The sequence below is a fragment of the Desarmillaria tabescens genome, assembly GCF_030435595.1.
Source record: "Desarmillaria tabescens strain CCBAS 213 chromosome Unknown EV420scaffold_4, whole genome shotgun sequence".
Taxonomy (NCBI): domain Eukaryota; kingdom Fungi; phylum Basidiomycota; class Agaricomycetes; order Agaricales; family Physalacriaceae; genus Desarmillaria; species Desarmillaria tabescens.
In genome coordinates, this window is record NW_026848303.1 from 1,855,605 (window position 1) to 1,878,587 (window position 22,983).

Genomic DNA, 22,983 nt, shown 5'->3' on the forward strand with positions numbered 1-22,983 from the left:
ATTCCGTGTTAGAAGTATTACATGTAAAAGATGTGGTACCTTGAAAAAACATATTCAATCTGTCTCATCTGTATGATATCCCGCTCTTCTCATAGCGCCCAAACGATGTCTCGCCGCACCGAGCTCCTTCTCCAGTTTGAGAATCTCCACCTGTTGCTCCATCTCCCGTTTCTTAAACTCTAAAACAGCCATATCCTTGTAGTTGACATCTTCTTGTTCGATTTGCTGAGCCGATACAGCTTTGACTTGACGGACAAGGGCCTTGCAAGCCTCAGTAACTGCTTTGGCGGCCAATTCAAGACGCTCTTGGGTCTTGGACATGAGATTGGCTTTAACGCGAGAAGCTGCGACGAGCTGGGCGGTAGCAGCAGCTACCTCGTTAGAAGCGACAATAAGCTGTTCCAATGAATGTGTTCCCGAAAGTACTCCATCAGCGCTTTCAATAAGGAGATTCGTCGCGAATGCAACAGCTTTGGCAGCGGATATAAGGCCTTCCGTCCATCTGTTGTTTCGCTTGTAAAACTGTTGTGAAGTACTGGACCCTTTGCCTTGCGCCACAATCTCTTGCTGTGAGTCGGTTGCAGCTTTGATGAGACGCGTAATGGCATTGGTAATAGCCATTGCAGCCGACAAGATGGAGTCATGTACTTGTAAGTCAACGGCGCTGAAGCGGGATGAATCGCGAGGTCGGGCCATGAGCTCCTGCAAGCGCTGTGTCGCAAGCTCGATGGCTTTGGCTGCACCCATCATTTCCTGCTCGACGATGTCTCCGATATCTCCATTGGCGCGAGCTAATGCACCGGATTTGGCGCCCTTGGGAATGAGTTTATCGACAACTTCTGACAGTTTCATTAGCGCTCCACGGGCCTCGCTGTTGTTGCGCATGACGACATCTTTTCGTTGGTTGGGTTGCAGAAGATCAAGTTTATATGACTGCAAGTTCATGAAGAAACGAAGGCCGACATCTCCGGCAGCTTTGGCGACGCTAATGATCTTGTCGGACGCGTCATCGTCGCTGGCCAGTCGTGTGATGCCTTTGCTATTGATCAGAACATCGGCAAGGGATTGAGCAAATTCATTTGCGGTCTTGATGACCTCCACATGTTCGCCACCAGCTTCTTCTCCAAGGTACAGATTGTACACCGTCGCGAACTCCATGGCGTTGTTGGTCGACTTTTCAATCATGGATAACGTATACTCGGGCGTTGAATTGAGATTGCCTGCTTGCGTCGGGGACTCCAGTTCATAGATGGATTCGTCCACCTTCGAGACGCAAGCCTTCAAGATAGAGTCTGGAATATACACGTTAGAGAAGTGATCAGAACAATATGGGAAGAGAAGCTAACCGATAATCTCGTTAAGTTTCTTCCTGTTATCCAAAATCAAGGTATCAATTTGGGCATCTAGACCCCGACTGACTTCGCCCTGATCCTGCTATGGCGTTAACCGCGTTCTAAAACCCAGGAAGTCTGGGAACGTACCTGTTGCGCATCATTGAGTTGTTGAAGAGTGCTATCAACACTCTCCTGTAGGATCATGATCTCTTGGTCTTTTTCCTCGCGTAAATGTTCGATTTCATCATTAGAGTTTTGAAGTCTCGTCAGGAGATCGTCAATTTGAATTTGTTTGCTCTGCAAAACATGAGTATCTCTCAGGCACACATGGAGGAAAGAACCTACGCGCAACGAGTCCTCCAGTTCAGAAAGCTGTCTGTTATACTTAGCAAGGACTGTAGTAACTTCCGAATTCTTTGAACGGGACGCATCCTCTGCGCGCTCATTCGCGAAATTGAGTTCGCGACGCAATCGATCAATATCTTCCTTGTTTGATGACTTCGCACGATCCAGCTCGAACCTGGCGCGGTCACGCTCACGCAACATATCGGCTAGCTCCAAGTTTTTCGCTTTTAAATCTCTCTCCATACGCTCCATGCGATCGACGGCTTCTTGAGCAGAATTCGCTTTCAGTTGTAGTTGCTTGAATTTGGAGAGCATATCCAGATGCTCAGTCCGAAGTTGGCTGTAGAGCTTCGCGAGTGCTTCGTACTTGTTGCGCCATAGAGTAACTTGGTCTTGCAGCTGTTTGATGAGTTCGTCCTTCGATGCCATCTGCGAGTTTATATGGGAGGTGACGCCGTTCAATTCGGCCTCCAATGCTTTCACCCGCTAAAATCCGACATGAAATGCAGAAAATGGTCGATGACGTAAAAACATACCCGATCATACTGTTCCAAAAAGATCTGGTCTCGTTCATACTGTCCTCTCATAGCAAGCAACTGACGCTCTAGTTCACCCGCTTGCTGCGCAGCTTGACTATTATACATCTGCTGCTGCTGAAGCATGAGCTGCTCCTGAGCGAGGCGTTGCGCTTCAGCTTGTTCTCGTTGTCTCTGTTCAAACTCTAGAGCCTGTTGCTGTTCCAGTTCCTGACGTCGGCGCTCCTCCGCCTCCCGAGACGCTTGAAGGAGAGCTTGCTGCTCTTCATATTGCTTGAGCATCTTAGCTTGCTCGTTCATGTCATTGGGTGACGGTGCGACGGGAGGAGGTGAAGGAGACTTGACAGCTGTCTTGGGACGAGCAGGGAGATCAGGAGCGTCCCCAGTGTCCAGAAGATTGGGTGGTTCCTAAGATATCATAAATGGTATATGGTGCAGGAAGACAAGAAAGTCAACACATACGTGGCCCAGTTTTGGCACATTGATGAGACCAGTAAGGTATTTGAGATTGGAACATTCGTAGTAAAACTTCCGTAAATTGTAATGTTGTTGGGTGTATCGTTCCTTCAGAGGTTCCAGAGCATCGACATCGTTCGTTCCTATATATGAAGTTGAATGGGCCGGTCGACAATTAGAACCGGAAGCCTCACGTCTATACATTGCTCGCATCATACTTGTGATGAAACGATATATACCCCAGCTTTCCTTGACCAGTGGTACCAGGGCAGATATACGGCATTCGTTGTTCGTTGAGTGACGGAAATGTGAGAAAATCATTTTCTGGAAGGAATCAATTTGTTCCTGTAGACCCATTAAGTCGGAAATGGTTTCATAGCTAGGACAATCATTGAATGGATAGACTGATAGCAAGCGTTGGCTGCGTACCCTTCATTTGGATCATCAATGCCCTTCAGTGTGACGTACTCCTCATACTCAAAGAGACCGTTGAATTCTGGTCGAAGTCGGTGGAAGCGCAATTTGGCCAAGATGAACTGAACGTAGGTTCTGATTAAAGGCCCGTACCCTGTTCCCTATGAGCGATGGCGCAGCAACTTCCGGGATAACATACCTCGCATTCCATCATTACCAACTGTCCTGGAACAAGTTTCCAGCCATGATGTTTGCCCGTGCGCTTCTTTGATGGTCTGTAGACTATAAGGAGCGGATACGTAAACTAAGGCGAATTGTAGCTTACATTCGGATGACCCTCTTGGAGAACTTTATGAACAGTTATCAGTGCTTTGAATGTCTGAACTTCGTCAGAGAGAATGGGTTGCACGCGCAGGCCGCTCCAAAATGAGATCGAGGAATGATAGTCCCATGTGAACACGATGCATTCTATCCTCCTGTTAAGACCGTAGTCATACGAGCTGATAATACAGACGTACTTCGAACATGTTTCTGCTTTGGAGCAGTTTCCTCCGGGCTGGTCGCTTTCTTGATATTCACGACGAGTTCTTGTTCGGCCTTGTCTTTGTCAACAGGCCTAGTAGGGTAATGTATCTCCTCCTCGATGTCGAACCCGCCCTGGCGAGTATTTCGACCATACCTGTATTATACTATGAGGTTTACAGCTATAGGAGTGGATGTCGTGAACCTACATTACTGGTGGATGATGGTTGTAGGAGGAAGGAGAAGCTGTGCTAGTCTGAAGTTGTCGCTGCTGCGTGCGAACTGCCATGTTCCGCTTGTTTCGCCAACACGCCCGCTTCAGACCGTCATCCTTCGCGCCAAATTCTCAAGTACGATGGCTATTTTCAGGATTATTTTCACGCAAGACAGCATCAGTCCCTGCTCTGTATAAGCCGCGGAAGGAACGGTGGATCACACCGACGGTCGTCGTGGTCGGGTTTATTCCGGTCTTCTGTTTTGGTCTGGGGACATGGCAGATGCAGCGGCTGCAGTGGAAAATTAATCTCATAGACGAGCTGCAAGAGAAATTACAGTTGCAGCCGCTGTCTTTACCGAAGAAAATCAAGTACGCGTTCCGCCCTTCATTTGGATAGCACGCCTCAATTTCGCACTAGTCTTTCAGTCATTCCGGAGTTTATCTGGCGCAGGGTGGTGATCAGAGGCAAATGGGACCATGCTCACACTATGATTTTCCCTCTTCGTGTCCGTGAAGGTGTCGTCGGTGTTCATCTCGTCACTCCCTTGGTTCGTGAAGACGGGTCGACCATCCTAGTAAATCGCGGCTTTTTATCTCAAGAATATGCAGAAAATCATTCGTGGGACCGTCCAGAGGAAGAGGTAGAGGTCTTTGGAATGCTTCGCACTTCCCAACCTCGCAATGCGTTCACTCCTGATAATCATCCTGAGCAAGGAATATGGTACTGGTATGATGTGAATGCAATGACTGAATATGCAGGCGGCGAGCAGGCAAATGTGCAGCCTGTTTATCTGGAACAGATATTCGGTGCGCCGCACTAGACCTTATTTTATGTCCTTTACTAAATCTTATCAGAGGGACACGCAGGTCAGGCTTCGTACTGCATTGACCATGGCATACCTGTTGGACGACCTCCGACGGTCGATCTCAGAAACTCTCATCTATCTTATGTGATAACTTGGTATGTAAAAGATGACCACTGATACTCTACCCGCTAATCAGTGCCCTCCCCTTAGGTATTCATTATCAGCGTTGACTGCGTTCATGTTCATGCGTCTTCTTGCAAACAGGAAAAATTCCAACGTTCGCAGGCTTCCTCGTTACGGTTAGAGATGGATGAGTCGGATGACAGCCGTGTTGATCACCTTTCGCCTGCCGAATTTCTCTTGACTCTCGCACACCGGAATATAGGAAGTACAACCTCATTTTATACACAAATGAAACAGCGACTCCTTTCGAATACGAACGCCTTTCCCAGGTGCATTTTGCCTGCTTACGTCCGTCGCCTGTAAGCCAGCACAAGCTTTGACCTCGGCTTGTCGCACTGCCTTTACAAAGAAGCTCTACATTTAATTATTCACAGTGATTTGTCTGGACAGAATTTGGTTTACAAGCCAAATCACATTGTTTTTGTTCTTGCGGTGGCAAGTCACTAGAAGTGGCATTGCTTGCGGTGGCAGGCTTGAAGAGCAGATAAAACGAGGGCAGTTAAATGCGCCGTTCCCTATTCTTCCTCACATAGCAACTGTAAAGATGTCCATTTACTCTTCCTCCTCCTCACTCCAGCATACTCGTTCTGCAGGTCAGATACGCAGCGATTACTCTCCTCGTTATGACAGGGCACAGCGCCCCAGTTACGACACTCCTACTTCGACACCCCGACCCGCTTATACTAATAGCCACTCCTTATTGTTCAGTATTAGTCCCCGGGATACTCGTGAGTGCCGCTTTGTGTAGTTTAACTTGGACTACTTCTTACGATGACTCTGGCTACAGAATTCCTGCATGGCGGAAGCTCAAATGTGAACCGGGGATTGTATAATCACAGTCGCAACAGCGCTAAAAGCGATGTATCCAGGTCTCCATACCCCATGACCAAAGGGACCTCCGTACGCGATGTTCCTTTCTTCTTCATTCTCCTCTTTAGCGCTTGCTTCCAGGATAGTTCTAGTTCATTTTCGTATTCTGAAAAGCTTGACACCTCTCCAAGATGTAACTAGTACCTTCGTCTCAGCGAGCTGACCTTGAACTAACGAATGCACAATCGTTAGCTAGGATGTCAGACTTTCGATTCCCTCAGTCCAATGTTGACAGCCAGCTTCGGCACAAGCACCGGCCCAGCCCACTCAGCCTAGAGTCACCCTGGCATAACTCAACACCTGCGCTATACAATTCAGGCGGACAAGGATCTCTTCCTGTTCAGAGTGTATATGCAGGCACTCTTGATGCCCTGCACACTGGGTCATCAAGGAGGTCCCACCGCCCCGCGAGTGTAGTTCGGACGCACGACTCAGCGGATGACACTCCCGAAACACCACGCACCCGGGCGAATATTATGCGCAATGTTGCGCCCATATTTGCCAGGATCAATAGTCGCGCAGCAGCCATTGGTGTGATGGCTACACAGGACGGAGACTTGATCTATCACCACAAGTAAATTATATACGCCTTTTCTTAACCTGTATATCACTGCATGATGGTCTCAATAATTGAGCCTGAAACATTGAATTTGAAAGATATTTATTTTAATTATATTTGAGTCTAAAATACAGTAAGAAAACTTTGAATATAGTTTCTATATTTGGGAAAATTGCCTCAAAACTTAAGGAAATCATGAATATTGCAAATATATTTCGACTATTTCTTAGATATTTTAGGTTCAGATATTGGTAAAAATAAATATCTTTTGATTTCAATATTTTGGCATTAAATATTGAAGCTGTAGTACCAATTAAGCGTCGAAACTTTTGCAGTCAACGTTTTGAGTCCTAATATCAAATTAAGATAATCTTCGAGAAGCAATGCCTAGCCACGTGTGTTGCGTCTACCCCAGCTCATAGCTACCGTAGCCTGGAATGCTCACCACACGCTTGCACGCCGAAGGTACAAGTTTTGCGTAGGGTTGAATGACAGAGACGGAACAAATATCTCCTGCTGGCTCTTCTGGCCATCGTTCATCCACAGGTAGTCATTCGAAGGACTCGGCACCCCGTCATAATCAAATCCGGTTCTCAAGGGAGGAAGAGGATCTTTTTTCCCTGTTCGACTCTCCAAACAAGCATTCACACACCAAATTCAGTTCTATGCGACATCATTCTCCTCTTGCGCCTCCAACAAAACCACTGGGTGATGTACGACAGCGAGGACATTCGATGGAGATCGGAAACCCGTCTTCAGGCACCTCACGAGTGAAGAGAGCTACGGCCACACAGAGGAATGGATTTTCTGCCTTTGACAGGGCACCTAGTTTGGATTCTAATCACTTAGCTATAAACGCCTTTTCGGACGAGTATGATTTATGTGCGTGCTTTACATATTTTCCATGAACAGCAAGTTAACTGCAATGCATTCCTTAGCTCATGAGGGCAAGTAACGTCTCAATGAGAATGACAATATTCTGATATCGTGCATAGACCCGCTGATCTTACAGGATGTTCAGCGAGCGGTAAAACTCAAAGCCCGGCGAGATGCTCGTATGAAAGAAAGTCCTGGGAGAGAGCCGCCACATCCTACAAAGACTCCGTCCGGGTCATCATGGTCTAGCTCCTCGACACGCCCGTTTCCGGTCTCTCCGTCGTCTCATCGTCCCCATTTTGCTGGTGCCACCTACGCCTCTGAGATCGACTTCAGTCCTTCGACAGGCAGTACGCGCGTCAGTGTCGAGCTACACCCCATACCAGCTTCCGCTGATAATGGCTCAACACTAGACTGGAGTGGATCCAATCAGGGCGAAGACAGGGTGGAGAGACGATGGACCCTTTCTATGAGCAAACGCAAAGGGAAGGAGAAGGAACCACCCATCTCTGTAAACGCTTTGGAAGCTCAAGAAAGTCAATATGCTGGTATGGGTGTCTATCATTGGTTCTCTGATTTTGACTTGACATGTCATCAGTTAAACTTTCACGAATAAAAACCGTCGCTTCCCCTCAGACAAAACGCAAACGAGACATAACCGCCAATCAGCTCCAGAGACAATACGGCCTGATATACAATTCCATCGCTTCGGATTCACCTTCCTGTCCCTTTGACATCCTAAAAGTTGGCCGCTGGTGGGAAAACGTTAGTGTTATGACACGCACCATCATAGAACAATCGGAGCCTTTTACCTGGCTTAGGCATCTGGACGCTCGTAAAATGCCGGCTCAGCAGCTTCACATGCCCTGGCATCTCACTGCTCTGATAATGGAAGAGTATCTCTCAGCTGCTTCCGCCGCCAATCATATGTCGACTCAAGTGCCCCCATTCCCATCTACCATTCAAGCGCCAAACTTTTCGATATCTACCATTCCCGAAAACCCAGCAACAATTTCTCCGTATTCATCGTCTCCCCCTGACCTAAGTGATACAGCGCTACCACTTTCTTCCCGCGCATCTTCACACTATTCGTTAGGACCTTCTTTGACGAGAATCAAGTCCGCCGACGGTAGAGTCTCCTTTGAGCCTCTCATGGAACCCGTTCATGATTCTCTGGAAGTCGCTTCTCGAAGGAGTGGAGATTCGGCACTCAGTAGTCAACATGGACACACGGGTTCTATAGGCGCTATGACCCCAAGCTCAGGCCCTTTCCATTTGCGACCGCGTACATTCAACAATCTCTCTCTCAATGATAGCGATGACGGATCCTCTGCTCGCAACTCTCTCTCTGGACAATCGGACGACAATATGAAGAAGACTGTTATACTTTCTCCGAAATTTGACCAGCCGCTGCGGGAGGCGTACACCAAAGAGCTAGGATTACCTTCGTCGTCTTCACCAAATCCAGCAAATACGAAAACTATGTCCCTAGATGGTGCTTCTAGCATGCTGCAAAAGATTAGAACACCACAGATGCACTCTCGTCGCTCTTCTACCACTAATATTACCCGCACTGGTCCTAAGGCAAGAGGCTCGTTAGCATCACCGCTTCCCGAAGATTCAGATACGGACGGAAACAAGAGGCGTCACCAAGACATAAATGACGCCCAATTAGCTCAGGAGTACAAGATGAAGTCTCAGTGAGCATATACTAGTCTTTCATGAACAAAGTCCTGAATAGCGATAATAGACTCCTGGAAGAGAGTATAGCGCAGAACTTGCGTATAAGACAGCTATTGAATCGTGTCGCAATTGGGGTCAAAGAATACGACGTGACTCAAACTAGCCTTATGACGCTGTTGGGCACACCTTATAAGGGCCTGCCTCCGGAATTGTTAGACACGTTCGGTCATGACCCTTCAGCGGTCACTACGAAAACGGGTCGTTTTCGAGGGTGGCGAGCAGTTGATGACATTCACAATCGCATCTTACGCCAGCGTGAAATCTTCGAGGACTTTCTGGCCCATAACAGGGATGACATAGGTTCTGTTGTTGAAGAGGATGTTTTGGAGAATCCTATATGCGTTCTAAGGCAGTCCTTGAATACCTTGGCGGTCAATAAGGCTGCCGTGGCTTCCAAAAGCAGACAAGGTGGCAGAACTGTTGAAAACAGTGCAGGAAACCCATCAGAAAGTCAAAGTCGATTATAAAGACAACCGTTGCGCACACTTCTGTGGTATATCCTGAGGTATGCTCTATCTTTGTATGCTCTCGAGCTAGTGTTGACGCGCTTTAGTTGTCTCGCATAGTCGCACTAGAGGAAAGCTACAAAGACCAGTACCAGTATTTCTGGGAAATTGGCATGGACGCCCTGACGTTCTTGCTTGACACGGTCACTCCGTTTTGGAGGACGTACGGAAAGACCATCGGAGATGATTTCAGAGATTTCCTAATTGTCCCCCTCTACCGGAATGAATTCACCGGAGAGTCCAAACGATATCCACTTACCCACGTTCCTGTTCGATCCTTTCGGCATTGGATAGGATTAGTCGTCTTCTTTTATTTATCTATCGCTGTCACTATCCTTCAGACTCGCACCGCCTTGACTTCGTCCTTTCACTGGGGTCTTCAATGGATAACATATGGCGGCGTTCGATGGATTGTCATCCCCTTCTTTTGGGTAGGCATTGTCATCCAATGGTGTGCCGTCTTGTTGGAGCTGCTACTTGTATTGACGCAGGTGGGATCGTTAGTATGGTGGCTAGGGTGGTCTGTAAAGATTTTCAATTAATTGATACACGTAACACTGGGGTTTTCGCATTGCTTTGCATAATTTATCAGTATGAGGAATATACAATTATTATACAGTAGTTAATAGATATGTGCTAGTTTGTCGACTCTTGAGGCTCATGATGCATCGGTGTGCTGGTAGTATTAGAAGACGTGACGCTGTTTGTTCCAAGCTGGGAGGCCCTGTATGTAGACGAACTCGGTGGCACAAAAGGTTGGAGGGGATGTATTGAATGTTGATAATGGCAGTAGGATAATATGAGCGGGGACGGTGCTGGATACCGCGCCGAGGGAATCTCAAGATTAGCCTTCCCTCCATCAACGCAAGGTCGACAGAATCCTGACAAAAAGAAAGAAATGAGAACCGCAAGAGAAGGAGTGAAGAAACGCGCTTACTTCCACCGAGAATGAGGGGAACATCAGTTTGGCCACAAGACATGCATCTAATTTGAGGAAGTTGTGCAACGGGTCTCGGAGTTGTCACCCGAGGTCGCTTTGGAGGCTTGGGTTGAGGTGCAGGCGCAGGCGCGGACGCGGGCAAAGTGGTTGGCACAACAGGCACAGGCACAGAGGCCGATGATGGTGCGGTGACCGAAGGGGCAGTAGAAAGAGCAGATAACAAAGGGTTGGGGTGAATTCCTTGCATAGGTGAAACTGCTGGAGGATTCACAGGCGGGGTGACTGCGGACGCGGAAGGCTTCCGCTGTGCGGGTTTGCGTCTTGTGCGGGACCCTGATGTCTGACCGGGCTTCAATAACTTCATAGCATATGGAGATGTGTTCGCCTATGAACACGATGAAAATTTCAATAAAATAAACACCCCTGACCATCGTAACCACTTACATTTTGTAACTGAGTTAAAAGGGATCCTGGTGACAGCTGGTGCGCGAGGTACGATCTATGAGGCCTGTTCTTTATCTAAGAGAGTGTGTGAGAGAGAGATCAGCCGGTATTGTTGGTTTGGAGACAAGGCATACCAGTTGTTCCAAAATGATTCGATTCTCCTTCATCTTTTCTTCGCCACCTACCCAGCGTGACACCATATCCCATACCGGCAAAGGAGCTTTTATCAACCGAAATGTGACTACCTCTCCCTTGTCGTCAATGGGTGTCGCTGTTACCGTAGAATCCGATGTGGGTGATAGGCATGTTGTAATGATGATATCGTAGGCCGCATCCTTCACGCTACTGTCAATCTTTCTTTCACAAAGAGCCGGACCTCTTGGTAGTATCCACCGCTCAGACGAAGTCTCCTGAAATTCGAAAACGAGGTCGAATTCTTTTGCTGGCAGGGGTGTATATGATGGTTGTGGCATGGCATTCTGCGACATGACAGCAGGCGAATGTGCCAGAGACTGAATGAGTAAACCTAATGTCTGCAGCTGATCGGGACTGGCTTTTCCAGCGGCGGCTAGCTGGAGCAGGTTGGCGAGGGTCGGATTAGATGATGCGGCAGAATTGACTTGGTGTATCAAGGCTGGTGTTATGATTGTAACTGAACTCAGAGATGACAGTAGAGGCGCTGATGACTGCGGGTCATTGGTTTGAGGAGGTGGTGTTTGGGCCGCATTTGTAGAGTAAGTATTCCCGCAAGATGCCCAGTGGGAACTGTTGCTAGAACTGGCTGATTGGTACGATTGAGGAGTCTGCGATTGAGGCTGAGATGAGAGATAATGGACTTCTGAAAATGCTGTTCCAGGAAAGATGTGTGGCCCAACCTCGAGGTCGCATTGTCCTCTGCTCTGTATGGTGTGCGCAGGTGGACTGATGTCGGAGGACTTTCCGCCGCGTGATCGGCTGGAGAATTTTGGGAAGAAAGATAACCAACGATCTCTGGCTGGAATAGATATTCAGATATGTGCAACTGAGAGAGAGAAGAAATTGGGACTAACATTGCCGAAGAGATTGGCAAAGAACAAAACTGTGTTCATAGTCAGGAATTGAACGGGGCAAAAGTTATCTGACGCACCTTTCTGATACGCTCTTTATATCTTCATCACCGTCTTGTTTTTCGACTTCCCACCCCGGTGTGCTGCCAACGGGCAGGTCAATGACGGAGACAAGCCGATTCATGGATGGGTTGTTTGTCCTTGTGTGCCAGAAGCCTCAAAACGTAGTGGCGAAACAAAGCACCCTTTCACTTCAATGGCTCTTGGTGGCGTTTCCTGAAATGACGACCCGAGTTCGTGAGTGCGAACCTGTTCTCTGCTTAATTATTCATTCAATCTTTACCGTAGAAAAAGGGGGAGCAATATTCAGGCCCGCCGTAAAGGCCAGGGCGCGTTCTACAGTTTCCGTTGAACCCTCGAGTCAGAAGGATATTCGCAGTGGGACCAGAGAACCAGAGGCCCCTACACAGGAATCGTTTGGATCAATACCGCCACCCCCATTGGCCGGAGCAGCCCAATCCAACCTCTCATCTGTAAACAACCAAGTCCAAGATTCACTTGACTTTGGTTCTGCACCAACCCTTTACCCTCAATCTTCTCGCAGTTCTCAGGCTCCTCCTGTCTTGGCCGTGTCTTCTACCGTGACTCGCGTATCCTCTTCAATTCCTCCCCTAACTTCCTTCAGCCAATTTCACCGACCTCCTCCCGTTCCTGCAGCCCTACCAGTCGCTCGCAGTCGGCCCGTTTCTGTGAATCAGTCTAGCACCTTCTCTTCTTCCCAGTCTGTACCGGAATCCTTTTTGCAAGCACAAGATCAGCCTACCTATATCGATCCCGCTTTGACTGGCACGTTTCCAGTGACCCAAGTCGTCCCCATTCCCGAATTCGGTACATTTGACCAGCAGCTGACAACATTCCAGCATATTCTACACAACTCTGGTACTGGTAATGTTCCGCAACTGGCCTTGAACAATGAAATTGCGGTGAAACCAGCGCGACAGTCCACCAGACGGAATACAATCTCTGAAACGCCGGGTGGACCAGACTCACAAGGACCGCCTCAAGACAAGGATGAACAAAATGGCATTGCGTCTACAAAAACACGAGGAAAACGTGCAAAGAAAGCCTCTCAGAAGGAGAGTGGGGAACAGAAGTCGGCTCGAAAGCGGAAAAAGTCGCAGAAGGAAGATACCACATTTGAACCTGGAGACGAACCTGGCACTCCAACTCCCAAACGGCGGAAACGAAGCTCGAGTGCCAAAGCTCGCCCGCGGAGAAAGCAGTCGCCATCTTTACCTCCCTTTGACCCAGATGCTGACCCTGGCGAAGAAATCGATCCAACCGTTGTGACTATGGCCGTTCTTTGTCGGGATACGGGACAGGGACGCATCAGCAGCAAAGCGGCTGAAATCCAAGGCAATCATGCGGCTTGGAAAGCCCAGAATAGGGAAAGACGGGCAAGGATGAAAGCTCTGATGGAGAGGAAGAAGTATGGGCATCCGGAAAGTGACGAAGAGAGGGATTCGACGGAAGTCAATGCCGACAAACAAGGTTCTACAGAGCCACCTTCGACTCCCACCGCCCCCGTTGCGTCCTTGTCGGCTGCAGTGGACGAGACGGGTAACGGTTTTGATTACTCTCAAGGTTTTACCGCCAGTCGATACAATGTTCAGGTCCGGATTGGGCCAAACGGGGAAACCATTATCGATGAGGAATCGTTGACTGTTGACCGCGACGAAAATGATGTGACTGAGAATTACACTCACGTCATAGAGTCGGATACAACCAAATTTACGAACTCTGGCACATATGGGAAACGATTTCGTGGCTCTCGGTGGAATGCAGAGGAGACGGAATTGTTCTACGATGTGAATTTATTTCATGCGTCTGTATTTCACTGGTCTTATGCATTTTCCCAGGCTCTGTCGCAATACGGGGAAAACTACGAACTCATTGCCTATGTCCTACCTGGTCGTGACCGGAAGTCTTGCAAAAACAAGTTCAAGACAGAAGACAAAAAGAACCGCGCACGGATCAATTATTGCTTGAACCATAGCAAGCCAGTTGGTATGTTAGCAGTGTCATATTATCTCTACAATTATCTAACGTTGTCAAGATATGGGTACGCTTTCGCGTATGACTGGGAAGGATTTTTCAGGGCCAGTGCCAGAGATTTCTGCGCCATCAACGCCAGCCGTGCCAGTCGCCGAAAGGCAGAGTGCTCCTGATGCGCCTACACATACAACGCCAACGGTCAGGAAACGTAGTCAAAGTCGGAAACCAGCCGTTACAGATGACATTCAAATTGTCGGTCAAGCAGATAGTTTTGATAATTCATGATGCTTCTTGCGCTCGACAGTTCTGGGATCCGCATTAACTCATTAAAGGTTGAAATGATATAGCATTACACATTGTATCACTGTTCCTCCGCGTAAGTGGTAGAGATGCTCAAATTAAAAGATCGCAAAGGAAGTAGACATTCTAGTTGAGCCACACAAAATTCGGTGATCATTGAAGATGCCGACTCTGACGTATGGATGACGCCAATGTGCTCGTATACTTTCTCTTCCACTCATGCATCATGGCTCAAAAAATTATCATTTGCGGGGCTGGATTCATCGGTGTGTGGACCAGGTGCACTGTTATTTGTGATCTTATGCCTTATTTCTTTCAGGTAAACAGATTGCCCGAACATTGACAAGGAATCAAAAGCACAACTTCCGTGTGCAACTTTCATCTCGTCACCCGCAGAAGTCCTACGATCAGCTTAATGAATCCACTCCGTTCGGCACACTCCTGAAGCCTGTTTCTGTCGATGTGCGAGATACGTCCTCGCTTACAGCTGCTTTCGAAGGATCCAGTCTAGTTGTCTCTCTTGTTGGTATCATGCATGGCTCTCCCAAAGACTTCGAGGACATACAGTGGAGGGGAGCTTCGAACGTTTCCAAAGCCGCTCAATCGGTTGGAGCCAAACTAGTACATTTTAGCAGCATTGGAGCAGATCCTTGGAGCAGTATTCCATACACAAGGACCAAAGGACTCGGCGAAATTTCTGTCTTGGAGAATTGCCCAAGCGCAACTGTCATTCGACCGAGTCTCGTGTTCGGTCCAGAAGATGATTTTTTCAACGTACGTCTTCCTGACAAAAAGCTGTCGCTGTTTCTAACATGTCTGCAACAGCGATTCTCGCGTTTATCTCGGTTCCTTCCAATTCTGCCCGTTTTTGGTGGAGGCACGAGCAAGTTCCAGCCTGTTTATGTCGAAGACCTGGCTCGTGCTGTCGAGATCATTGCGACCGCCGACGCTAAAGTGAAAAATGACATGTCTGGTAAAATAATGGAGGCCGGAGGACCCGACGGTGAGCAAGTTGGTACCAGTCATAATCTTCTCAGACAAACTGTTCATCTCAGTCTTCACTTACCGAGAACTGATGGGCCTCGTCCTCAAGTATAATGGCCGATATCGTCCCATAGTTTCCCTGCCTTTCTTCGTTGGACGAATTCAAGGTTTCTTCTTGGAGAAATTGCCGATCAACATGTTCACAGTCACTCGCGCACAGGTACAACACTTGTGTTCAACCACATTCAGAGAGCTGATCTTAGCTCTCGTCCAGATTGAACAGCTTAAATTTGACAACGTCGTCCAAAATGTACCAGAAGGTTCTTCGAAATTCGTTTCCTTTGAGAAGCTAGTGACAGCGCACTATGAACCTCCACGATCCGTCCATGATGTCCTGCCTGGCTATCTTCGATAACGCAAGATCTATTATTGGTTCTGGACAATTTGAAATGATCATGTATTTTCAGAGCTGAAATATTAAGTATTTCAACTTATGCCTTAGCACTTCCGACAGGCATCATGAAATCGATAGAGAAGCCTGCCTCTAAAGCCTCCGTTATCCAGCATCAAGCTCACATTACCGCAATCTCTGTCCATGCGCTGGCGTGAGACTCGGACCATTTTTTCCGATTCGGCGTTCGGCGGCCCTGTAGGCTGTTGTCTTCGGCCGTCTAGATGAATGTCTACCCCAGCCGACATTATTATGAACTTTAAAGTCCCTGGAGCTTAGTCATTGAACCCTTCTCTGTTACACCACGATACAGCGAGCCAACATGCAGAACGACTCTGGATCTTTAGAAAGCACTGATCCTGCGATGATTGGAATGTCTCGACCAGCGCTTGAAAACCAGGCGGTCTCCCTAGGAGCACCACAAGAAACGGAGAAACCGTACAGCGTGTATTCTACAAAAGAGAAATGGTTTATCGTGGCACTGATCGCATTTGCCGGATTATTCAGGTGAGCATATTCACTAGAGACTCTAGCATTAATAAGTAATAACTTTCTCACCGCAATATCATCGCTGCAGCCCGTTAACTGCCAATATCTATCTTCCAGCCATTCCAGTTTTGACCGTGGATTTCAACAAGTCGACGGAGCTCATAAATATAACGGTTAGTTCCTTCCGGTCACAATGGCGACTTTCTAAATCGCATATGATTCTAGGTTACAGTGTATATGGTTTTCCAGGGATTGTGTGAGTTGTCTTTGCAATCTAGCATACTCATGACCGAGGGTCCGAAATTCTTAGCTCCTATGCTTTTTGGTACTATGGCCGATCAAGTTGGAAGGCGACCGATGTTTGCGGGGTGCCTTCTGATATTATCACTATCTTGCATTGGCCTCGCCCTTGTACCCACTTCTGCATATTGGCTCCTCGTCGTGCTCCGGTGCGCGCAAGCCGCCGGGTCCGCGAGTACCATTGCCTTAGGTAAACCCATTTATATATTTCGTTTTTTTTATGTGTTAATGGCGACCAAAGGTGCGGGCACCATTGGAGACATCGCAGCACCCGTAGAACGTGGGGGCTTCTATGGCTTGTATAATCTCGGACCTATGGTAAGCCCTGTACTCATATTGACGGCTTGACCTGACTGTGTTAGTTCGGACCATGCATCGGGCCAGTCATAGGCGGAGCTTTGTCAAATGGCTTGGGTTGGAGGTAAACAATTCTCAGATAGCCAGAACATAAGGAGCTCATCCATTGTTTGAGGTCTATTTTCTGGTTCCTGTGTATCTCCTCTGCCGCGTGCTTTGTTGTCATCGTTCTGTGAGTTGCCGCACAACATAATATGCTTCATTTTGACCACATTTATGTAGATTTCTCCCCGAAACATTACGATCTCTTGTAGGAGACGGAAGTGCGATACCCTCTAAACATTATCGGCCCTTAATACCGGTCGTTGGGAAAACGGCTTCTGATCCTTCTTTCGCAAGACCACCGCCAAAGCCTTTTCGGAATCCTCTTCGGATTTTGAATAACTTAGATATCATGATGGTGTTAAGCATCAATGCGGTCATCAATTCGTTGTATTATGGCGTAACTGCATCGATGTCAACACTTTTCAGTGAAGCGTACCCTTCCTTAAACCAAACCCAAATTGGACTTTGCTACCTGGCTATTGGTGGAGGTATGGTTATAGGGTCATCTGTGCTAGGGCGCGTCTTAGATCAGGAATATGGAAGGTTGCAAAGGTCAGTGGTAGCCGTTCAAGCTCCAGGTAATACGGAGAAAAGCGAAACTGGAATCGACGACAACTTTCCTATTGAAAAGGTAGATTGCTTTTCATACTCGACCCGTAGAATTACTCACGGAAATGTTAAGGCTCGACTTAGACTAGTTCCGTTCAGTATGCTAATCTTTGCAGCATGTTGTGCTGGATATGGCTGGAGCGTCCAAGAGCACACCAATCTCGCGGGACCATTACTACTACAAGTAGCCAGTAAGAACGCCGTCCATCTTATATTTTTTTGACAGATACTAATATATTTCTGAAGTCGGTTTCACAACAATGGGAATCATGACTTCGACGCAAACACTCCTCGTAGATCTGATGCCTTCACAAAGTTCATCTGTCACTGCATGTGTAAGTGAAAATACACTCATGGATTATCCTCACTGTTTAAAAATCACTTTCATTCAGAACAATTTTATCCGTTGTATCGCTGGAGCTGTACTAGTTTCGACAATGGATCTCCTTCTCCGAGCGCTCGGTGCTGGGTGGACCTATGTTTTGCTGGGGGGGATATGTATGTTGACGATTCCTCTCGTTTACTTGATTATCCACTTTGGTCCACCTCGACGTATTAAACGAAGACGGGCATTAGCTACTATAAACTAGAACAAGACTGAAAAACTGTATTTATATTATGTTTCAACTAAGCGACTACAGTATGAATTCTGGTGCAATATTTTTTGAGGAGGTATTTCTTTAGAGCCAACATAATCTACACTGAACCCCAGACGTAAGGGCCTGTATCCACACTGATCCGTCTCACCGGGCCGGATAATCCAATGGTGCTTGTGACGTAAAATCTGGTCTGAATTGCGACCACCAACCCTCTTAATGTCCAAGCGTCGTACATCACTTGCATCCCCTGATACTAAACGTAGAAAAGTCGTCGACCAGACCCAGATTGACTCATTTTTCACCTCCCCCAAAAAATCGACCTTGAATTCGCCGAAGTCCCCTGCAAGAAGTTCCATACCCAAGAGCAAAAAATCATCCTCGAGTCAATTGACGGCGTCCACTACTAGTAGAGAAGTTATTGATGTTGATGCATGGGAATCAGGCCCCGTGAGTTCCGTTTCGAATGTGGAGGAACTCAGCGTCTTAGTCCCTAAGCATGATTCCCTGCCCATCGGAAAACCCTCGGTCTCGGTGATGACTTTGAGCAGGGATGAAGAAGATATTCGATGTCCACCCTATGAAATGCTGTCGCAGGATGTGTCGCAGTTCAAACCGGACCCGTCGTTATTCTTCCCACCTAATGATACCGGAACAACTAAATCTTCCTCTGTACCTTACGCATTTCTCGCTCACACACTTTCCGAAGTGTCGGGAACTCGCTCCCGCATTTCCATCATCAATGCACTAACAAATGCATTTCGCATCATTCTTATATACGATCCTCCATCGCTACTTCCAGCTGTTTATCTGCTCTCCAACACTTTGTCACCTCCCTACATCCAGATTGAGCTAGGTTTAGGGCCTTCAGCAATCTCCCAGGCAATTCAACACGTGTCTGGTCTATCATCTGCTGCCCTTAGAAAGTTATACAATAAGACTGGCGATCCAGGAGATGTCGCAGTTGAGGCCAAATCGAACATGCGAACATTGTTGCCTCATCCTCCATTGCTTGTCCCATCTGTATACGAGGCTCTCTTGAAAATCTCAAAGAGCAAAGGTCAAGGAGCCTCAAAACAGAGGCAAAGCATTGCAGAGAAGCTCTTAGTGTCGGCGAAGGGAGAGGAAACGCGCTTCCTGGTCCGCACTTTGTGTCAAAATCTTCGCGTCGGGGCAGTGAGGACGTCGATTCTGACAGCTCTCGCAAGGGCCACCGTCCTGACCCCGCTCGATTCCCAGTTGAAGTTCACGAAACCAGAGGATTCTACCTGGTATGCCACAAATGCTCTACTGGATGCCGCACATCCTGTCGCGGAGGGCAAATCCAATCCGTCTCGGGACATACTATATGCGAAGTTCAAAAACGCTGAGACTCTGATTCGCCAGGTCTTCTGTCAGCATCCAAATTATGACCATATAATTTCGGGACTCTTCGAAGTTGGGCTCGATGACCTTGCAGGGAAAGTGCCTCTGACTGTCGGTAAAGACTATTGGACCTTTTTCTTGACACGACCTGATTATAGTGTCAGGTGTTCCTCTCTATCCTACCCTTGGTACTCCCATACGTTCCTTGAATGAGATCTACGAGCGTCTAGGTGACCTCCCTTTCACGGCGGAATTTAAATACGACGGCCAGAGGGCGCAAATACATGCTTGGAAAGCCGTAGATGACCTTGTAAAGGTCAGCATATTTTCCCGTCATCTGGAAGACATGACAAGTAAAGTAAGTTAGCATGAGTCCATTAAATATCTTTAACAGACTTTTTCTCAGTATCCTGATGTTGTTGCTCTTGTCGAGCGCATGATATTGTCTTCCAAAGCACAGAATTTTATCATGGACTCAGAGATAACTGCCATTGATCCTAGCGACGGAAGCCTGCGGACTTTTCAGGAATTGTCTACTCGTGCGCGTAAAGACGTCAACTTGGCTGACGTTCAAGTTCCAGTGTGCGTTTTTGGATTCGATTTGATGTTTCTAGATGGGCAGGTGTGTACATGTATCTCCCGTCTCATCACCAGACTGTCAGAATCATCGTTACCGTATTTCTAGAAGTTACTTGAAACAGACTTTCGTCAACGACGTGTACTCCTGCAAACGCGATTCTCCCCTCTGGACACTGGATCTAAGGAAGTGGCTCGTTTCGATCACGTCGAACGATGTGATAGCGTCGATGGACGTCCAGCCGTTGAAGCCTTCTGGGCAAAAGCTATGAATAGTCGAAGCGAGGGCCTGATGGTCAAAGTCTGTCGCCCATATCTTTGAATATCTTTCGAGCATCATCTCACAGACCCTCGCAGTTATTAGACACAGAAATATCCGAACATAACTCGGATAAGGAGACTAGCTCTAATAGAAAGCCTCTCTTTGCTACATACAATGCAGACAAGCGTACGTATGCATGGATGAAATTGAAGAAGGATTATGTCATGCAAGGTGGAGTCTCGGACTCGTTGGACCTCATCCCAATCGGTGCTTGGAATGGCAACGGTCGCAAAGCGAAGTTCTGGAGTCCCATTCTCCTCGGTATGTGGGACCCAAGTTCAGGATGCCCTGTCGCGGTCTGCAAGTGTATGTCAGGTACGTTATCGCACCAGTATGGTTTTTGCCGCAGCTTATTGGCTCTTAGGATTCACTGATGCTTTCTACAAAGTATGTTCGATCGTCATCTATACCTTTTCAGATTAATTGAAGGGGAACAAGGATATCACTGAACGGTACGCCTTGAGGGAAGATTCAGACGTCTGTTCACAAAAGTCCTGTTGGAATTGCGAGCTGGGTGGTAAGTCTGTATTTGTAGCATCCTTGTCTAGGTTTGAAGCGGGATTTATAGGCTTTCGACCGGATGTTTACTTTAAGCCACAAGAAGTATGGGAAATACGAGGGGCGGAGTGAGTTTGTTTCTCTTAAATGCGTCAGTTACAACTCAAGCTGCTGCCTAGTATTACCATCAGCCCAGTTTCTATTGCAGCTAAAGGATTGGTCTCTAGTACGAAAGGCCTTAGTCTCCGATTTCCTCGCTTCATCAGGGTCAGAGAAGACAAAGGAGTGTCACAAGCGAGCACACCCAAATTCCTTGCCGACATGTATACAGATCAACAGGGAAGATCAGGAAGAAAGGGGGGCAATGATGAAGGCGACTTGATTGATGTTGACGTTAGCGACTCGGGGGCTGAAGAGGGGGACGAAGGTGAAGAGGAGGAGGATGAGTAGTTCCTTACTCGGAATTATATGCCTTGATCTAAATCTTCACAGAAGGAATGACTACATAGGTATTTGTGAGAGTAGCATTATAGAAAAAAGGTAATTATGTGAAGTATCAGGCGAGATACAAGTATTGTAGAAGTACAAATCAGGCTGAGTAAAGTTATGTATCAACGAGAGTTTGCAGGACTTCTCCGAATTCGCGGCCTTCTTCGCATGCGTCTGCGAATGCACTCTTAAGTTTATCCCTGTAGACTCCAGCCAGCCAATCCTGGTCCCGTTCTTCTTCAGCACATTGAAGCTGCAGCAAAGTGTATGCTTGTACAAGCTCCAACTGAATCCGAGGGATAGATACGGACGAAGAAGTCGCCTTTAAACTCGCTAGGCGAACAATTTCTTTGGCCGAGGGTAAGGCGATTTTCCTGGTAACCGGTTGTACTGAGGCCGCTGTAGTGGGCTTTTCAGCAACAGGGACGGTGGTAGCATTAGACCCCCGAACCCTTGGAGGAGGACGCGCCTGAGGTTTAGGTCGCGTAGGTAAATCGCTGACATGCCCATCGTGGTTACGAAGGAAATGTTGGCAGAGAGAGACTTTGAATCGGAGCATAGATGAAGATGGAGCGAGACTGAGCATCAAATACACAAATAGATCCGCTGATGTAGTGGATAATCTAGAGAAAACGGAAGAGACGAAAATAGGGTAATCGAGATATATCGTGAGGGAGAGATTGATAAGCTGGAAACAGGTTGAGTTATAGATCCAGAGCATGCCAAGAAAGCGCACCAATGTCATTAGTCGTACTCCCAGTTTACGATAGTGTTCATTCCTCTGTTGCAGACAACAAAATACAACATCGAGCGGCGTGTTCAATTCCCATCGTCCTTTCCCATCTCTTGTAGGAGGTATTTGAGATAGTAGGAGTTCCGAGTAGGGAGCTAATATTTGCATGAGATTGAATGTAGCTGTGTTTTATTTAGGAACGCACACTGGCCAACTTCAGCCATTGACTCGTCCTTTTCGAAAATTGTGATGAACCACTCTAGCGTGGACCACGCATTCTCGCTCACCACCGAGCCATCCTCTTCGTCATGTTGGGAACGACGGCGCTTTGAGCCGTTGGATTGAGGAGCTGATGTAGAACATTTAATGAAACCTGGTTTTAACAAACTCCAGCAATTTTTGCTTCGAGTGATGCACTGGGAATCTCGAGCAACAACGGAGTCGTCATCGCCTTCCGTAGACGGAACTTCTTCATCGTATCCCGGTATAGTGCGAAACAGGCCTTTTGGCGTGTTGGTGAGGGCGAAAGACAAGAGAAGTCGCTGTGCGGACCGGATCGCTGTAGTTGTGAGGCGAAAAGTCACACCCTGTTTGATTTTTGAAGGGGATGCAGTGACGTCGACCTCTCTTATCTGAAATGAGGGCGGATATAGTGCCATGTATAGAAGCTGTCGGATATGTGAACTTTGGTTCTTGGTCAGCTAAAAGAATACAACACGAAGAGCACATAACTCACGCTTTCGGTCTGCGCCACGGAGAGCGAAGCTGGTCGAGAACGGAAATTCCAGCGTCATACTGGTCTTCCTCAAAACAGCTGTCCACTAGCCCAGCTTGACTGATGTTCATCTCTGCCTCGCTGACAGGCTTCGCTGCTGCATTGGAGCTCGACATTTTCATGTGATGCAAAAATATGTCTCTCTTCAGAGTTGTGTTACCACCAGGTAACCGAGCAGAGCCACTGTCACGAGAAAGATAGAGAGACAAGAAGCACTGAATGAAGAGCGCGTCTGCGGAGTG

The 22,983-nt window shown here is 47.6% G+C and overlaps 10 protein-coding genes across 10 annotated transcripts; 7 read left to right on the forward strand and 3 right to left on the reverse strand.

Annotated features, from left to right (window-relative positions):
* EV420DRAFT_1326956 (ANTH domain-containing protein) lies at positions 1-3,860 on the reverse strand. The gene is made up of 12 exons (XM_060468763.1): positions 3,817-3,860; positions 3,604-3,764; positions 3,411-3,553; positions 3,285-3,360; positions 3,101-3,239; positions 2,866-3,050; positions 2,678-2,814; positions 2,216-2,623; positions 1,680-2,165; positions 1,482-1,631; positions 1,347-1,431; positions 1-1,292 (listed from the first exon to the last, which is right to left on the reverse strand). Coding segments are annotated over exons 1-12 (3,210 nt in total). The 5' UTR covers positions 3,819-3,860; the 3' UTR covers positions 1-54.
* A 34-nt stretch (positions 3,861-3,894) lies between these two features.
* On the forward strand, positions 3,895-5,349 carry EV420DRAFT_1711000 (mitochondrial protein required for respiration; the record flags this gene model as incomplete). Its single annotated transcript, XM_060479619.1, has 4 exons — positions 3,895-4,193; positions 4,243-4,631; positions 4,680-4,785; positions 4,841-5,349. The coding sequence occupies 4 exons, from the start codon at positions 3,895-3,897 to the stop codon at positions 4,932-4,934; spliced, it is 888 nt and encodes a 295-aa protein (XP_060337283.1). The 3' UTR covers positions 4,935-5,349.
* An 8-nt stretch (positions 5,350-5,357) lies between these two features.
* Positions 5,358-6,261, forward strand: EV420DRAFT_1637033 (uncharacterized protein; the record flags this gene model as incomplete). The annotated part of the gene is made up of 3 exons (XM_060476656.1): positions 5,358-5,541; positions 5,601-5,816; positions 5,876-6,261. The coding sequence occupies 3 exons, from the start codon at positions 5,358-5,360 to the stop codon at positions 6,259-6,261; spliced, it is 786 nt and encodes a 261-aa protein (XP_060337284.1).
* Positions 6,262-6,653: 392 nt separating this feature from the next.
* On the forward strand, positions 6,654-10,326 carry EV420DRAFT_1511717 (uncharacterized protein). Its single transcript, XM_060471600.1, has 7 exons — positions 6,654-7,124; positions 7,238-7,666; positions 7,717-8,818; positions 8,869-9,247; positions 9,270-9,336; positions 9,395-9,413; positions 9,444-10,326. Exons 1-7 carry the CDS (start codon positions 6,731-6,733, stop codon positions 9,907-9,909), a joined length of 2,856 nt encoding a protein of 951 aa, XP_060337285.1. The 5' UTR covers positions 6,654-6,730; the 3' UTR covers positions 9,910-10,326.
* On the reverse strand, positions 9,957-11,982 carry EV420DRAFT_831383 (uncharacterized protein; the record flags this gene model as incomplete). Its single annotated transcript, XM_060483640.1, has 6 exons — positions 9,957-10,248; positions 10,305-10,692; positions 10,752-10,826; positions 10,886-11,745; positions 11,801-11,829; positions 11,878-11,982. Coding segments are annotated over 6 exons (1,702 nt in total), but the record flags the coding sequence as incomplete, so codon positions are not given.
* A 1,167-nt stretch (positions 11,983-13,149) lies between these two features.
* Positions 13,150-14,137, forward strand: EV420DRAFT_1617698 (uncharacterized protein; the record flags this gene model as incomplete). Its single annotated transcript, XM_060475267.1, has 3 exons — positions 13,150-13,665; positions 13,717-13,864; positions 13,914-14,137. 3 exons carry the CDS (start codon positions 13,150-13,152, stop codon positions 14,135-14,137), a joined length of 888 nt encoding a protein of 295 aa, XP_060337287.1.
* A 241-nt stretch (positions 14,138-14,378) lies between these two features.
* On the forward strand, positions 14,379-15,551 carry EV420DRAFT_1261166 (uncharacterized protein; the record flags this gene model as incomplete). Its single annotated transcript, XM_060467049.1, has 5 exons — positions 14,379-14,418; positions 14,472-14,926; positions 14,978-15,155; positions 15,208-15,356; positions 15,411-15,551. 5 exons carry the CDS (start codon positions 14,379-14,381, stop codon positions 15,549-15,551), a joined length of 963 nt encoding a protein of 320 aa, XP_060337288.1.
* Positions 15,552-15,695: 144 nt separating this feature from the next.
* Positions 15,696-18,040, forward strand: EV420DRAFT_831447 (MFS general substrate transporter). Its single transcript, XM_060483641.1, has 10 exons — positions 15,696-16,094; positions 16,165-16,249; positions 16,302-16,566; positions 16,618-16,694; positions 16,739-16,797; positions 16,849-16,905; positions 16,956-17,409; positions 17,461-17,578; positions 17,634-17,722; positions 17,780-18,040. The coding sequence occupies exons 1-10, from the start codon at positions 15,910-15,912 to the stop codon at positions 17,975-17,977; spliced, it is 1,587 nt and encodes a 528-aa protein (XP_060337289.1). The 5' UTR covers positions 15,696-15,909; the 3' UTR covers positions 17,978-18,040.
* A 528-nt stretch (positions 18,041-18,568) lies between these two features.
* Positions 18,569-21,194, forward strand: EV420DRAFT_1261722 (ATP-dependent DNA ligase; the record flags this gene model as incomplete). Its single annotated transcript, XM_060467089.1, has 9 exons — positions 18,569-19,463; positions 19,513-19,706; positions 19,755-19,970; positions 20,034-20,225; positions 20,282-20,561; positions 20,611-20,633; positions 20,685-20,763; positions 20,815-20,872; positions 20,924-21,194. The coding sequence occupies 9 exons, from the start codon at positions 18,569-18,571 to the stop codon at positions 21,192-21,194; spliced, it is 2,208 nt and encodes a 735-aa protein (XP_060337290.1).
* A 77-nt stretch (positions 21,195-21,271) lies between these two features.
* On the reverse strand, positions 21,272-22,978 carry EV420DRAFT_831546 (uncharacterized protein). The gene is made up of 4 exons (XM_060483643.1): positions 22,703-22,978; positions 22,172-22,650; positions 21,970-22,121; positions 21,272-21,921 (listed from the first exon to the last, which is right to left on the reverse strand). The coding sequence occupies exons 1-4, from the start codon at positions 22,861-22,863 to the stop codon at positions 21,349-21,351; spliced, it is 1,365 nt and encodes a 454-aa protein (XP_060337291.1). The 5' UTR covers positions 22,864-22,978; the 3' UTR covers positions 21,272-21,348.
* Positions 22,979-22,983: the final 5 nt, after the last annotated feature.

What these genes read in the sequence shown, in the direction of transcription:
- EV420DRAFT_1326956 (XM_060468763.1), bottom strand. An exon ending in AAAGCAGAAACATGTTCGAA is followed by an intron (nt 3,554 to 3,603) that starts GTACGTCTGTAT and finishes ACAGGAGGATAG; the next exon opens with AATGCATCGTGTTCACATGG. An exon ending in TTTTGGAACAGTATGATCGG is followed by an intron (nt 2,166 to 2,215) that starts GTATGTTTTTAC and finishes GTCGGATTTTAG; the next exon opens with CGGGTGAAAGCATTGGAGGC.
- EV420DRAFT_1511717 (XM_060471600.1), top strand. Translation starts at nt 6,731, where the DNA reads ATGACAGAGACGGAACAAATATCTCCTGCTGGCTCTTCTGGCCATCGT. An exon ending in TCAAGAAAGTCAATATGCTG is followed by an intron (nt 7,667 to 7,716) that starts GTATGGGTGTCT and finishes ACATGTCATCAG; the next exon opens with TTAAACTTTCACGAATAAAA. An exon ending in GAGTACAAGATGAAGTCTCA is followed by an intron (nt 8,819 to 8,868) that starts GTGAGCATATAC and finishes TAGCGATAATAG; the next exon opens with ACTCCTGGAAGAGAGTATAG.
- EV420DRAFT_831447 (XM_060483641.1), top strand. Translation starts at nt 15,910, where the DNA reads ATGCAGAACGACTCTGGATCTTTAGAAAGCACTGATCCTGCGATGATT. An exon ending in ACAACTTTCCTATTGAAAAG is followed by an intron (nt 17,410 to 17,460) that starts GTAGATTGCTTT and finishes GGAAATGTTAAG; the next exon opens with GCTCGACTTAGACTAGTTCC. An exon ending in GTTCATCTGTCACTGCATGT is followed by an intron (nt 17,723 to 17,779) that starts GTAAGTGAAAAT and finishes ACTTTCATTCAG; the next exon opens with AACAATTTTATCCGTTGTAT.
- EV420DRAFT_831546 (XM_060483643.1), bottom strand. Translation starts at nt 22,863, where the DNA reads ATGAAAATGTCGAGCTCCAATGCAGCAGCGAAGCCTGTCAGCGAGGCA. An exon ending in CCGTGGCGCAGACCGAAAGC is followed by an intron (nt 22,651 to 22,702) that starts GTGAGTTATGTG and finishes CAAGAACCAAAG; the next exon opens with TTCACATATCCGACAGCTTC. An exon ending in GAGTACGACTAATGACATTG is followed by an intron (nt 21,922 to 21,969) that starts GTGCGCTTTCTT and finishes ACCTGTTTCCAG; the next exon opens with CTTATCAATCTCTCCCTCAC.